Source organism: Trachemys scripta, chromosome 3 (assembly GCF_013100865.1).
Source record: "Trachemys scripta elegans isolate TJP31775 chromosome 3, CAS_Tse_1.0, whole genome shotgun sequence".
In the NCBI taxonomy this organism is placed as follows: Eukaryota; Metazoa; Chordata; order Testudines; family Emydidae; genus Trachemys; species Trachemys scripta.
In genome coordinates, this window is record NC_048300.1 from 200,976,144 (window position 1) to 200,990,772 (window position 14,629).

The 14,629-nt window shown below is 64.7% G+C and overlaps 1 protein-coding gene across 1 annotated transcript in view; it reads left to right on the forward strand.

Annotated features, from left to right (window-relative positions):
• Positions 1-14,629, forward strand: part of LOC117875558 (SCO-spondin-like) — a gene marked incomplete at its 3' end in the record, with an annotated part of 79,927 nt that overhangs the window by 41,482 nt on the left and 23,816 nt on the right. The window contains 18 exon segments of the mRNA XM_034766936.1: positions 88-210; positions 573-664; positions 1,507-1,744; positions 2,365-2,517; positions 2,985-3,125; positions 3,701-3,883; positions 4,023-4,173; positions 6,608-6,767; positions 7,081-7,135; positions 7,680-7,799; positions 8,067-8,285; positions 8,817-8,914; positions 12,108-12,249; positions 12,458-12,613; positions 13,098-13,269; positions 13,805-13,844; positions 14,230-14,287; positions 14,397-14,517. Coding sequence (XP_034622827.1) covers positions 88-210; positions 573-664; positions 1,507-1,744; positions 2,365-2,517; positions 2,985-3,125; positions 3,701-3,883; positions 4,023-4,173; positions 6,608-6,767; positions 7,081-7,135; positions 7,680-7,799; positions 8,067-8,285; positions 8,817-8,914; positions 12,108-12,249; positions 12,458-12,613; positions 13,098-13,269; positions 13,805-13,844; positions 14,230-14,287; positions 14,397-14,517 — 2,422 coding nt within the window.

Sequence of the window (14,629 nt, forward strand, 5' to 3'; positions counted from 1 at the left end):
CCCGCCTGCGCCCCTAGTGCTGCCCCTCTCCCCCCGCCCCAGAGCAGGGTCACTATGACTCACTATGTCCCCTTCCTTCCCTGGCAGGATCCACCGAGATCCCACCCTGCCCGGGGCTCTTCGTCTGCAACAACCGCATGTGTGTGAACGTCTCCCGGGTGTGCGACGGCTTGCCCGACTGCCCCCAGGGCGAGGACGAGCTAGCCTGTGGTGAGGGCGGCTGGGGGGGATCGCATGGGCCTGGGGCGCTCCCAGCAGCACATCTGTTGGGATGGGGGCTGCTCCAGGCTCTGCACAGGCCGAACACATGGGGGGGGGGTTTGGCAGAGTGATGGGACGACTGGTCTGAGCCAGCACAGGGGGGTCACGGGGCTACATGGGCGCATTGATCAGAGCTTGTACTGCAGGGAGGCAACGATGCCAAACTACATGGGCCCATGGCTGTAATGGGCACGGGGGGGAGTGGGCGGAGGGCCGTGGCCATGACGGGCGGGGGGGGAGCGGGCGGAGGGCTGCTGCTCTGCTTGGCGGATCCGCTGGGCCTCTCACTGCCCCCATCCGCCCCCCTGCAGAGCACCACGTCCTGCCGGGTGAGAGGAACCAGACGGTGGGGCCCTGCACCGAGTACTCGTGTGCTGAGGGCAAATGCATCCCCTTTAAGCAGGTACGGCTGGGGCTGGGGGGCTGCAAGACGCTGGTGTGTGCGGCTGCTGGCCCAGCCTTGCCCTGGCTCCGCTCCCCTGCCTGCGGAGCTGGGAGGTGCTGCCCGATCGGGGCGGCGCAGAGCGTCCAGGGAGGAGGAAGGGCATAGCCCCTGTGCCCTGGCCTGAGACATGCAAGCTCCCTGCCTAGCAGTGCCCAGGCTGTCCCCTCCTGTCCCCTGCGCCTGCCTCAGTGCTCCCCCCACCCCTGCCTCCATCTGCACCGCCCTCCCCCGGCTGAGGATCGTGCCCTTGGGCTCACGCCCCTTCTCGCTATGCTCCCCTCACCAATGCATCGCACCCCTGGCACCCGGCAGCCTCATTCCCAACCACTGAGACAGCCTGGGGGCTGCTGCACCACCCTCCTCTGCCCCCGCCAGCCTGCCAGGCATGCCTAGCCCCACATCTCCCGTCCTGGCCCTTCCATCCCTGCTGCCACTCTCCGCAGGGCAGAGCCGGCTGGATCCTCACAGCATGGGACAGCTGCGCCACCCCGCCCTCGCCTCCTGGTGCCAGTCCAGAGTGCCCCCTAGTGCCCGCTGCTCTGTCCGCTCATCTGCTTCTCCCCATATCGGCTGGTCTCTGCTTCTCTCACCCGCCCATACTGCCTGCCCTGCCCTGCCCTGCCCTGTGCCCTGCCCTGTGCCCTGCTCCCTTCAGTGGTCTCTGCTTCGCTCACCCACCCATACTGCCTGCCCTGCCCTGCCCTGTGCCCTGCTCTCTGTCTCCCCCCCCCGTCACTGTTGCCCCCCAGCTCTGTGGGTCTCTGCCTCTCCCCGGGCGGCTCAGTGTGGTCTCCCGGCAGGTGTGTAATGGGCTGGCGGATTGCGCGGATGGCAGCGAGGCCTCGGGCTGGCTGCCCTCGGACGAGCGGGACTGCGGGCTCTGGAGCCCCTGGGCCCCCTGGAGCACCTGCAGCCGGTCTTGTGGGACGGGCCTGCAGATCCGCAGGCGGGTCTGCACCAGACGGGCCAATGACGTCCTGCGCCACTGCCACGGCGAGGAGACGCAGGCCCAGCAGTGCTTCGCCCTGGCCTGCCCAGGTGAGACTGGGCCGGGGGCGGTGTCCGTACAGCCGGGTGTGGGGTGAACACAGGGGTGTCCGTACAGCCAGGCGTGGGGTGGACAGAGGGGTGTCCGTACAGCTGGGTGCGGGGCGGACAGAGGGGTGTCCGTACAGCCGGGCGCGGGGCAGACAGACGGGTGTCCGTACAGCCGGGCGCAGGACAGACAGAAGGGTGTCCGTACAGCCGGGCGCGGGGCGGACAGAGGGGTGTCCGTACAGCCGGGCGCGGGGCGGACAGAGGGGTGTCCGTACAGCCGGGCGCAGGACAGACAGAAGGGTGTCCGTACAGCTGGGCGCGTGGCGGACAGAGGGGTGTCCGTACAGCTGGGCGCGTGGCGGACAGACGGGTGTCCGTACAGCCGGGCGCGGGGCAGACAGACGGATGTCCGTACAGCCGGGCGTGGGGCGGACAGAGGGGTGTCCGTACAGCCGGGCGCGGGGCAGACAGAGGGGTGTCCGTACAGCTGGGCGCGGGGCGACAGAAGGGGATGTATCCAGAATCACTGCAGCCCCACGCAGGCGATACGGGGGGTACTCCAGCCGGTGCAGTGCATGGCGGGGCTGGTCCCACCTGCCTCTCCCCTCTGTGCCCTGCAGTGGACGGTGCCTGGAGCGAGTGGGCGACGTGGGCGAACTGCACCCAGGACTGCCGCGGGGTGGTGGTGCGGCGCCGGGAGTGCATCGCGCCCCGGAACGGGGGCCGGCACTGCTCCGAGCTGCCCGGAGCCTCGCCTAGCACGCTGGAGATCAGTGAGTCCGTGGGGCCGCGGCCGGGGTCCCCTGCTCCAGGCATGGCCGGCATCCACACTGGGGAGCGGCCTTATGGGGCGGAGCAGCTCTCTGTGCTTCCCCGTGGCCTGGAACTCGCCTGAGCCCACAGATGCCGTCTGTCGTAGATCCTTCCTCGCTGCTCAGGCCACCCTGCCCATGAGTGGGTGTCAGGGGCCCTTGGCCCCCCAGAGCCGCTCTGCGTTGCTGTTGGCCCCGGAGCTCCCTCTGCTGGGTGTGTGTGTGGGGGTGTTCCTACGATGCTGCCACCATGGCCCAGAACAGCTGCTCCTGGCAGCCGGCTCCCGAGAGGGTCGAGCCCAGCCTGGCACCGTGGCACCTCTGCCGCGTCCCTCGAGCTCCCGGGGCTGGGCTGTGGTGGTGGGGCTGGGTTTGGTGCCAGGGCAGCCCCGAGTGAGCTAACCGTGCTCCCCGGTCTCTCTCTGCAGAGCCCTGCCAGCTGGAAGGCTGCCTCAACGCCACCGCCTGCCCCGCAGGCCTGGTGCGCAGGCTGTGTGCCCCGTGCCCCATGTCCTGTGCCAATCTGGCCAGCAAGGGCAAGTGCAAGAGGGACAGGCCCTGCAGCCCAGGTAGGGCTGTGGGGGGGCTGCGAGGAGCGGGGGCTGGGTTGGAGGGTGGGGATGGGGTGGGAGGGCTGTGAGGGGTGGGGGCTGGGGTGAGGGGATGGGATCTGGGGGGCCGGGTGGGAGGGCCGCGGGGGGTCCAGCGGATGGGCAGTGCGTCTGCCTAGCGGCACTCACTGCCCACCTATCCTAGGCGCGTCTGTAGCTCGACCAGGCCGACCCCTGTGGGTCTGCACTGGAGCAGACGCTGGCGCCACGAGCCGGAAGGTACTGGGCAGTGTTTGAGTTGTAATGAAAGAGGTGCCGGGGCTCTGAACTGCCAGGCCCGGAGGTGCCATGTCTCAGCCCTGGCACAAATTAACCACCAGTACTGGGTGTGGCTCAGTGCCAGTGTTACTGTAGCCATGGGTGGGGTCCCCGTGGAGATCCCTCTGCCCTATAGAGTGGTGGGGCAAAGCTGCTCTGACCCCTCCGGACAACCCAGGGCCTGTCCCCACTGGGGCCTGGGCCGGGCGTCTGCATGGCCGGCAGTGGGGCCGAGGGAGCGTGTGCCCTCACCCGCCCCTGTGCTCCCCCCGCAGGCTGCTGGTGCCCGGAGGGGCTGGTGCTGGACAGCGAGCAGCGGTGCGTGCGCCCCCGGGAGTGCCCGTGCCTGGTGGAAGGCGTGCGCCACTGGCCCGGCCAGCTGGTGAAGGTGAACTGCCGCATCTGCGCCTGCCAGGACGGGCAGATGAAGCGGTGCCGGCAGAACCCCGAGTGCACTGGTAGGTGGGGCTGGGCCCCGGGCTCCCGGCTCCCTCTCCATTCCCGAGCCTGCGGGTGGCTGGTTCCTGGCTCGCCTGCGTCCCGCTGCCCCTGGCTGCGGGGGCTTGTCTCACGCCCCCTCCCTGTGTCTGTCTCTAGTTAACTGCGGCTGGTCGGCCTGGTCTCCCTGGGGCGAGTGCCTGGGCCCGTGCGCTGTGCAGAGCATCCAGTGGTCCTTCCGCAGCCCCAACAACCCCAGCAAGCACGGCAACGGGCGCCAGTGCCGGGGCATCTACCGCAAGGCGCGCAGGTAACGCTGAGGGGACGCCGGGGCAGAGCTGGACCACTTCGAGGGGCTCCAACGGGGCAGCCGCTCTCTGCAGGGGCTCGGCATGGCCCTCGGGCGGCTCGGCACGGGCTGGGTTAGTTCAGAGGAGCCCCTGAGCACCAACCTGGGCGGTGGGCATGGGCCTGGGGGGCTGGCAGTGGGCATGTGTTACCGCACACTCCAGGGCTCCCCCTTTACCCAGTTCCTAGGGCTCCTCTGCGGGGCTGCAGGGCCTTTTCCCAGGGAAAGCCTTGTGCAGTAATAGCCTGATCCTCTATCACCCATCACTAGCCAGAGTAACACACTAAGCCTACAGCACCAAGCTCCCCGGTCCTGGTCTGGCAGCGGGACTTTCCCGGCAAGGTCGGTCTCGTCTGGGTTCTGGCCACTGACCTTCCCGTCGTGCTGAGGATTCGTAGCGGCTTTGATCTTAGGCTGTGTCTTGGGGCTGAGTTCTTCTTCCCGCTCTTTCCTTCTCCTCCTCCTTCTTCTTCTCTTCCCTTTGCCTTTCTTTTTCCTTCCCAGCTGCTCTCCTTGGACCCCAGTTTATATAGTGAAACTTGAGTCCTGCTTAGCTGCACCTTAACCAATCATTTCACTGAAGTCTTACAAAATCATTCCTGACCAATCCTAACATACTGCACCATCATTCTTGACCCTGCCAGACCCCACCACCTTGGTTGATTTAAATCTTGTCAAATTAATTATGCAACAGCCAGAAACAATCAAAGCACCAGACAGATAAACCAGAGAGAAGTGGGGACCATAAGGACAAAACAATACCGAAGTATGTTGTACTTAAAGTACTGCACAGGATCTTTTCAGGGGGAATAAGGCAAAACGCCACATTTATTAGTGATACATGTATTCATTAATATTCATTAACACTGTATCATATGCATATAATATATTACACTTACACTCACACACACACACAAACACACTCCGTCTTGTTGTTACCAATTAGTTGCTCCCCTTAACTTCACTGGCCAGGTGAGTTAGATGGGGGAGGGGGTGGAGCCGGGCTTCTGCCGATCCGGATCGATGCTCCCATGTTGACAAGACGAGACCCGGGGTCCTCTGCAAGACACCTCACTTTTATAGCAGCTTTCCTCTTATGCAAATCTATACCAGATTCAAACTCTGTGTCTGTGTCCATTGGTCCTTTGTGCTGCTTTCTTTTGAGTGTTGTCCCAATGCTGCAAAGAGGGTGTTTCCAAAAGAAGGTGCTTGCTTCTAACCCCCGAGGCCGTCGGTATGTCTGCTTGTCTTTAATGAGCCCACTTGACACGTTTTATTGTCCTTGGGTCTGGCTCCCAGCCCCTCTCCAACAGTTGAGGCTGTCTGGAGGTGCTGCCTTCCATGCCTTGCTCATCCACACCTCATTCATTCAACAGGGCAATTGATTAAGAGTGGGGGGGAGGGGAGAGCTCTTGTTCTACTGCTAGCAAAAAGAAATTTTTCTTCTATCTTATTCTATCCTTAGGGGCTATAATATTATACCAAGGGCAATGCAAAGTTTCTAAATGAGGCTTTGATACAAAGTCCCATGAAAACAGAGGTCACACGTGACCCACCACAAGGTTATATGAAGAGGCACAATGTAAAGTCATATGAAAATTATTAGAGATTTATCTACAAGTAGGGATTTCACCCCACAGCTGTGGAGAAGCGATTCCTGGCCAGACAGAACGCTGTCTCCTTGCTCAGCTGGGGATGATGGGTGCTATTAGGAGAGGCACCTTCTTCATAACCCGATATGACATTGATTTACTGTAATTTAGATGGAATGTGGGGATGTGACTTTCTGCTTCTTGGCTCATGGCAGCTTCTCACCTAATATGGCTGCAGAGAAAGGCCTCAGACTGTACATATGGGGACTGAGGGGGTAGGGGTGGGTACTGTGCAGTGGGCTCTGGGTATGGAGCTAAGTGTGGGCACCGGGCTCTTGGCATGGGGGCTGGGGTGGACACTGGGCTCTGGTAGGAGGCTGTGGTGGGCACTGGGTAGGGGGCTGTGGTGGGCACCAGGCACTGGGCTCTGGGTAGAGGCCTAGGGGTCGGCATTGGGTAGGCGGCTGGGGTGGGCAGTGGGCTCTGGGGGTGGGCACTGGGCTGTAGGCTGGGTGGGCAGTGGGCTCTGTAGAGGGCTGAGGTGGGCTCTGGGGATGGGTACCAGGCACTGGGCTCTAGGTAGAGGCCTGGGGGTCGGCAGTGGGCTCTGGGGGTGGGGTGGGCAGTGGGCTCTGTAGAGGGGTGAGGTGGGCTCTGGGGCTGGGCACCGGGCAGTGGGTATTAGGTGCCAGGCACTCTAATCAGGGGACTGGACTTTAAGCCCCAGTCCTTCCCCGCTGGCACTGTGCCCCCAGCCAGCTCTAACCGTGCCCCTCTGCCTGCCCCCCCCCCCCCCCGTGCAGGTGCCAGACAGATCCGTGCGAGGAGTGCGAGCACCACGGCCGGTCGCACCCCATTGGCGACCGCTGGCGATCGGGACAGTGTCAGGTGTGCCAATGCCTGCCCAACCTGACGGTGCAGTGCTCCCAGTACTGCCCCTACAGCACCGTGGGGTGCCCAGAGGTGAGCCCGGCACCCAGCCCTGCGCTCTGAGGCCCAGTCACCACGGGGGTGCAGCCCCAGATGCTGGGAGCTGGCGTTGCTGGAGAAGGGCTGTGGGCACGGTTGGCTGGGGCGGGGCAGGGCGAGGTTTGGGGTTTCATGGGGACTTGAGGGGTCTGGGTGTGACCCTCTCACGGCGTCTCCAGCTCAGGGCAGGCCTGGTTGGAGCCCCAGCGAGGGGCTGTGACGGAGCCAGGCTGCCCTGCGGCGTGGGCACTGGGCTGGCACGCCAGAGAGCTCCGAGGCTCAGGCTGGTTCCAACGTCTCCCCACAGGGGCGGGCGCTGGTGGAGGGCAGGGGTGAGGCCTGCTGCTACTGCGCTGAAGCGGGTGAGTCCTGCGCTGGGGGGAGCCGGGGGGGGGGGTCGCAGGGCCCGTGGCTCCATGGCGTTGGGGGGGCGAGGGGGCAATGCTGCTGTGCTTGGGCCATGGTGCTGGTGGGGGTCCGGGGTGGGAGGGGTTGCAGGGCCCACGGCTCCATGGCGCTGGGGGGCAGGAGGAGAGGGACTCTCACAACACATGCCCCAGACAGTCCTGGCGCCCCCCCTCCGTCCCAACCTGGCACCCCGCCCCCGCCATGCTGATGCCCCTCAGACCTGACCTGCAGCCCCCCAGTAGCCGGTGCTGGTCTGGGCGGAGCGTGGGCTGTCCCCAGCATGGGGCTGCCCATGGGGTGGGTTCTGCAGCCCCCCACCCGGGGCTCTCCTGAGATGTGCTGCCCCTTTCCCCTGGGATGGAAGGCAGTGGGGAGGGGGAAGGGAGGGACGTGGGGGACTCCTGCCCCCAGTGCTGTGCGGGGGAGCTGGGCGGGGGCCGCGGTGTGTCAAGCACAGAGTGGAAGGGCCCGAGGCAGAAATCCTGTCGCCCTGCTCAGGTGAGAACAGGACCAGCGCGCCTGCTGTCCAGACGGCCGGGCCCCCGGGCACCACCCTGGCCAGCCCGGCTGCCTCCACCAGCCCTCCTCTCGTCACCTTCCCGCTGCCCCCTCTCGGAGGTAAGTGCTGACTCCACGGGCCCCCGGGAGCGCCCCCACGGGCAGCGTGTGCGTCACTCGGACAGAGGCCGGCGGGGTGTGGGATGGACTCGATGGGGCCGGGTTGGTCTCTGACTCCCAGCGCGGGGCAGGGGCATCTCCTGAGTCAGGCCTGCTGCCAACCCCTGCGCCCGGCCCGGCTCCCTTGGGTACCTCGGCCAGTCGCAGCCGCCTGCCTCTGCCCCAGCGCGCGCAGCAGTGCCCGTGACCCCCGTCTCTGTCCGCCAGACCGGTGCTACGGCCCCCTGGGCTTGGCCTCCTTACCGGACAGCTGCTTCACAGCCTCCTCGCAGCAGCCGGAGAACCCTGCCCACGCCGGGCGCCTCAACCACGTGCTCCCGGGCTCGGACCTGCAGGGCTGGGGGCCCCAGGCAGAGCTGTACCACGAGCTGCTCTCCAAGCCGCCCTACCTGCAGGTGGATCTGCTGGAGCCCAGGAACCTTACAGGTAGGTGCCTGGCCTGGCATGCTCCAGCCCCCGGCCTTCCCTGGCTTCCGGGGGGCGCAGGACACCCCAGAGCCCCAGGGCAGTGCTGGGGGGCTGGTGCCAGGCTGCACATCCCCTGCTGCTCGGTGCCCTGCGCTGGGCAAAGTGCGGTGCCAATTCAGAGCCCTCGGCAGCCCAGGCCCCGGTTACCTCCTGGGCCACCGAGCCGGGGCATCATCCCTTGGCGGTTGGCTGTGGGACTCCCTGCCACTGGACAAGAGGCTGAGCCATCCGGCTGGCCAGGCCAGGGCTGGCAGCGCTCACTCCTGCTCTCCAGGTGAGCGGCTGGGGATGATCCTTGGAGCCGATCTCCACACGATCCTCGGCGATCCCGACAGACTGACCCTGCCGGGGCTGGCATCAGATCCGCCCCCCCATAGCCCTGCTGCCGAGGGGCAGCTCTCGGCTCACAGAGTCGGGTCTCCCTGGCCCGTACCCCGGAGAGCCCCGTGTCCTGCAGGGGCGCTGAGCTGTGCTGTTCTCCTCCCCCAGGGGTGGTGGTGCAGGGGGCAGGCTCCTCGGATGCCTACGTTACCAGCTTCTTCCTGCAGTTCAGCACGGACGGGCTGAGGTGGCACGAGTACCGGGAGGTCTCTGCGGACGCCCAGCCGGAGCCCAAGGTACCTCCCCGAACCAGCCCCCCAGCAGCCGTGCGGGGCCTCCGGGGAAGGTTGGCTTGGGGGGTGTCACAGCTCCACCGGCCGGTGCTCCCCGGCGGCTCTGGAGCGGTGGCTGGCCCCTGGGAGGACCCCGTTAGAGTGGTGCCCCCTTAGTGTCACGCTCCCTCGCTGGCATCAGCCCTCGCCCCCCCCCCCCCCCCCCCCTCCTGGGACGGCAGCTCTGAGCCTTCAGCCCCCGCAGCCAGTCCACTCGAATCGCACCCTGGGAGGCTTGCACCCCCGCAGGGAGCAATGGCCTGACCCCTTGAGACTCTGCCTCTCGGCAGCGGGGTAAGAGCAGGAGGGTTATTAGATGTTGGACGCCGCGGAGACCGTCCGTGGTTAGCACAGAGAAGGGGAACGTTACAGCAGGGTCCTGCGGGGTGTGACCAGAGCCCAGGTGCGCTCAGACCCCTCTGTAGAGTCCCCTCCCTCCCCCCAGTCCAGAAGTGTGTCTCCAGCCGCCCATGACCCACAGGTCATCACCCCCCTACTCTTCAGTCTTTGTTCCTCTTCTTCCTCCACAAACAGGGCTGCCCCGTCTCCTCCTGCCTCACTCTTTGATCCTGGCTTCCTGCAGAGGGCCAGGGTCCTCAGTCGCTAGGTAACAAATCGCTGGGCTGTTGTCTGGGCCCAGGCCCCACATGGAACTCTGGATTCTTCTACAAAGAAAACACTTTCCCCCCCAGCTACTCATGCAGTGCATAGGGGAAACTGAGGCACGCACACTGCATACAAAATATTCTGGAAAAATCCTACTTCATTCCAGGGGTCTGCGCCCCTGGGGGCGTTGTTACGGACTCACAGACCGTGCCCACTCTTGGCCCCTTGCAGTCCGTGGGGGGTGCCCCTTTCAGTGCGACAGCCCTTCTCGGGGGTCCACTCTCTCTCGGGGTCAGGCCCCTCCCTCCACCTCCTGGAGCCGCACCTCTCTGAGCCTTAGTACGTCTGTCTCTGCCGTGGGCCCCCTCGGGGAGTCCCCTCGCTCTGGACCCCTGGGGCCTCCACCCCCGAAGGGGACGATGCAACCCTGTTCTCTAGACCGGAGTGACTCTCAGCCAGCATGAAACAGGAGGGTTTATTGAGAGTTGAACACAGCACAGGAAACTCTCAGGATCTCAGGCCTGGTCTCCCTCAGCCCAGCACACCTAGGGTGACCAGACAGCAAGTGTGAAAAATCAGGACAGGGGATGGGGGGTAATAGGAGCCTATATAAGAAAAAGACACAAAAACCAGGACTGTCCCTATAAAATCAGGACATCTGGTCACCCTAAGCACACCCCAGTCTCTCTGCATCCAGGTGGGCTCTGCCTGCTCCCCCTCTCCAGCCCAGAGCCCTCCTGCTCCCAGCTGGGCATCTGAGATCACCGGCCCCAGGCCCCGCCTCTGTCCATTGTCTTCTCTCCAGGTAAACAAGGTCGTAAACCGGGGCCTCCTCTCCTCCCTTCTGTCCTCTGGCTGGAACCGGCTGGTTCGGTCACTGGGTCCTCACTCTGCAGCCCATTGTCCTCCCACTGGCCAGAACCGGCTGCGTCTCTTCAGCTGGGGGCCTCTGGGTCACCAGGTCGCCAGGTCACCGGTTGCTGGGGTATCCATCCTCCCGGCTATCGGCTGGGTCCCCACGTCCTCTCTCCGGCCCTCTGCAAAACACACTCCCTCTCCCCTCACCGCGTTAAACCAGTAACACCCAGGGAAACTGAGTCTCACCCCCTCCACATGCAAACCATTGAAACTCCACAGAAAACAAGAAAACCCCCCACTTCGTCACAGGCGTATGTGAGGCAGTGGCTGTGTGAGCATTTGGATATGCAGGAACTTCTGTGCGTGCGAGTGTCTTTGTGTGTGTGCACATGCTTGGGGTGTGTGATTGGGGGGTGGGCATGCATATCATAGAACCATAGGACTGGAAGGGACCTCGAGAGGTCATCAAGTCCAGTCCCCTGCACTCACACCAGGGCTAAGTATTATTTAGCCCACCCCTGACAGGGGTTTGTCCAACCTGCTCTTAAAAATCCCTAGTAATGGAGATTCCACAACCTCCCTAGGCAATTTATTCCAGTGTTTAACCACCCTGACAGTTAGGAACTTTTTCCTAATGTCCAAACTAAGCCTCCCTTGCTGCAATTTAAGCCCATCGCTTCTTGTCCTGTCCTCAGAGGTTAACAAGAACAATTCTTCTCCCTCCTCCTTGTAACAACCTTTTATGTGCTTGAAAACTGTTCTCATGTCCCCTCTCAGTCTTCTCTTCTCCAGACCAAACAGACCCAATTTTTTCAATCTTCCCTCATAGGTCATGTTTCCTAGATCTTTTATCATTTTTGTTGCTCTTCTTTGGACTTTCTCCACATGCGTGTGCATCTGTTTGGGGTGTGTGTGTACGTTTGGGGCCTGTGCATGTGTTTGGAGTGTGTGTGTTCGAGGCATCTGTGTGTGTGTGTTGGGAGGTGTACGGGGCGTGTGCATGTGTATGTTCGGGGCGTGTGTGTGTGTATGTTTGGGGCGTGTATGTGTGTGTTAGGAGGTGTTTTGGGTGTGTGCGTCTGTGTGCGTGTGTTGGGAGGTGTTCAGGGCGTGTGTGTGTATGTTTGGGGCGTGTGTGTGTGTTAGGAGGTGTTTTGGGTGTGTGCGTGTGTGTGTGTTGGGAGGTGTTCAGGGCGTGTGTGTGTGTATGTTTGGGGCGTGTGTGTGTGTTAGGAGGTGTTTTGGGTGTGTGCGTGCGTGTGTGTGTGTTGGGAGGTGTTCAGGATGTGTGTGTGTGTATGTTTGGGGCANTTCAGGGCGTGTGTGTGTGTATGTTTGGGGCGTGGGTGGGTGTGTTAGGAGGTGTTTTGGGTGTGTGCGTGTGTGTGTGTGTGTTAGGAGGTGTTTTGGGTGTGTGCGTGTGTGTGTGTGTTGGGAAGTGTTCAGGGCGTGTGTGTGTGTATGTTTGGGGCGTGTGTGTGTGTGTGTTAGGAGGTGTTTTGGGGGTGTGTGTGTGTGTGTTGGGAGGTGTTCAGGGCGTGTGTGTGTGTGTTTGGGGTGTGTGTGTGTGTGTTAGGAGGTGTTTTGGGTGTGTGTGTGTGTGTTGGGAGGTGTTCGGGGCATGTGGCGTGTGGGGCTGAGCCGGCCGGTCGCTCCCCTGCAGCTGTTCCTGGGGAACGCCGATGACTCCACGCCGGTGGTGAGGACTTTCCAGCGCATGGTCCGTGCCCGACACGTCCGCATCCTCCCCCACGACTTCCACCACGGGATCTTCCTGCGGGCGGAGCTGCTGGGCTGTGAGAGAGGTACCGCGCCCTGGCCCCTCCCGGGGGTGGGGAGGGGGGGTCTGAAGAGAAGCAGGGGAAGGTGGGGGGGGCAGGGGGCAGGTGCGGTGAGGGCGCCCCATGGGGTTGAGGGCTGGTTTCTCAGGGCGGGCGCATGTCCAGGGACTGACCCGGAATTGCCTCATCCCGCCCCTCCCCCCGCCTGCTTTTCTCTCTTCCCTGCCCCCAGTGCCCCCTGGGGCACCGACTGCATCACCGGGCCCGAGGCCCTGCCGGACCGGGGAGTTCCAGTGCCGCAACGGACGCTGCGTCCCCGCCGGGCCCCGCGGCGCCGTGTGCAACGGACTCGACGATTGCGGAGACTTCTCGGACGAGCTGCGCTGCGGTGAGCGGGGGGGGCCAGCCTGGGGGGCAGGGCGGGGCCGGGGCCATTCCCGCGGGGCTCAGGGAGGGTCCTGGAGACTTGGCCTGTCCCACGCTGGCTGGGCAGTGGCTGTTGAACAGCTGCCAGGGGCCTCCCCAGAGGGGGCAGCATCTTAGTGCTGGGGGAGCGAGCTTTGCAAACCACCCCCGAGGCAGCTGCAGCTCAGGTCTGGGAGGGCGAGTCCCCTCCTGTCAGCCGCTGCCTCCCAGCCCAGAGGGGGCTGCCTATCCGTGGTGGCAGAGCAGACCAGGCGCTCGGAGCTGCAGCCACACGCTAGAGAGGGAGGGCCCGGGCTAGGGCGGCCAGACACAGGAAATGTCCCCCCGGGCCTTGGCCTGGGAAAGGCTGAGCCGGGCTGGCCTGTGCAGCCTCTGCTCCCGTGCCTGCCCGGAGAGCTCCCTCGTCCCAGCACCGTTACCAGCCCCGGCTCTGTGCCCCCTCGCAGGGACAGCCCCGTCCGTGGGGCCCTCTGCCCCCTGGCGCTGCCCCCTCTCCCACTTCCACTGCGCGCTGTCTGACGGCTGCATCGACGCCTCCCGGCGGTGTGATGGCATCGCCGACTGTCCGGACGGCACCGACGAGGCTGGCTGCGGCGTGCTCCCTGTGGGCACAGCCAGGTACCGCGTGGGGCAGAGGTGGGGGGTTGCCTGGACCTCTGTGACGAGGCTGTCGGAGACAGGGACGTGTCGCGGAGACAGCTGGCGGGCGTGCAGCGAGGGGAGCGGGGCAAGTCCACTCGGCCCATCCTGGGGTCAGCGTGGGAGCGAACCTTGCTGCCTGCCCCAGGCCTGGGCCTGAGCCGTGGGGCCCCAGCCCTGCCGCTGGGAGGAGATTCCCCAGCTGGGTCCATCCCAATACCCCACCCAGGGACCCAGCCCCCGTGGCCCCTGGTGTACCTACCACTCCCCAGGCCCCGCTGGCCAGCAGGGGCATGTTGTCCTGTGCACCCTGGCTCTGTGGGGCTCTCCTGGGGGGCTGGTCTGACGCCCCCTCCTGGGAGCCATGCCCTGACTCTCTGAGCGGGCAGGCCTGGGTCGGGGGTTCCCCCAGGCCGGTGGAGAGGGGCTGCCCCATGCCCCGGGACTGCAGCCCCCAGAGGCAGCTTTCCAGGGGGGGCACCACTAATTCACCCCTTTGCTCTGGTTCTCTCAGCAGCTGGGCCCCCGGGCAGCCCTCGCCACCCACCGAGGAGGTGAGAGAGCCTGCAGCGGGGGAGGGAAGGGGAGGGGAATCTTCCAGCTGCCCTGTTAGTGTGTTAATGACCTGTCCCCACGCCCCCCCCCCCCCAGCCCTGCCTTGCTGCGCTGCCACCAAGGGGGGGGCCTCTGTGGGGAGGGGAGGGGACGGCAGCAGGGGTGGGGGAGGGGGAAATGAATGGCTGGACGGGGTGGGGAGGGGAGGGGAGTGGATGGCTGCAGGGGCAGGGGATGGGCTGTCGATGGGGGAGGGTCCCGATCTCTCAGTGCCCGGGGGTGCGAGGGGGTCACAGATTGGTACCTGACTGGGCAGACTGGGGGAGGGGTGGGCGACCGGACCGGCCGGAGGCAGGCAGGGTAACGGCTCTTTCCCTGTTGCAGGTGTCCCGGGGCACAGAGGGCTGGCTATTCCCTGGAGACGTCCTCCCCACCCCCACAGGTACTGCCCTCCCCCCATCATTGGGGGCCCTCCCAGGGTTACCCACCGCTGGGGAAGGGACACAGGGGCACGGGGCACGGCCGCTCTGAGCTGCCCCATCTCCCTGCAGGTTCCTGCAGCGAGCCGCTGGGCCTGGACGACGGCAGGGTCCGCTACCAACAGCTGAGCGCCTCCTCCCACCGGGACAGCAACCCCCCCGACGCCGGGCGCCTCAACATGGTGCCCAACATGTGAGCGGCCCCCTCCTGCCCGGGCGTGGGGGTGGGAATGGGGGGAGGGCCCCTCCTGCCAGGGGATGGGGGTGGGAACGGGGGGAGGGCCCCTCCTGCCAGGGGATGGGGG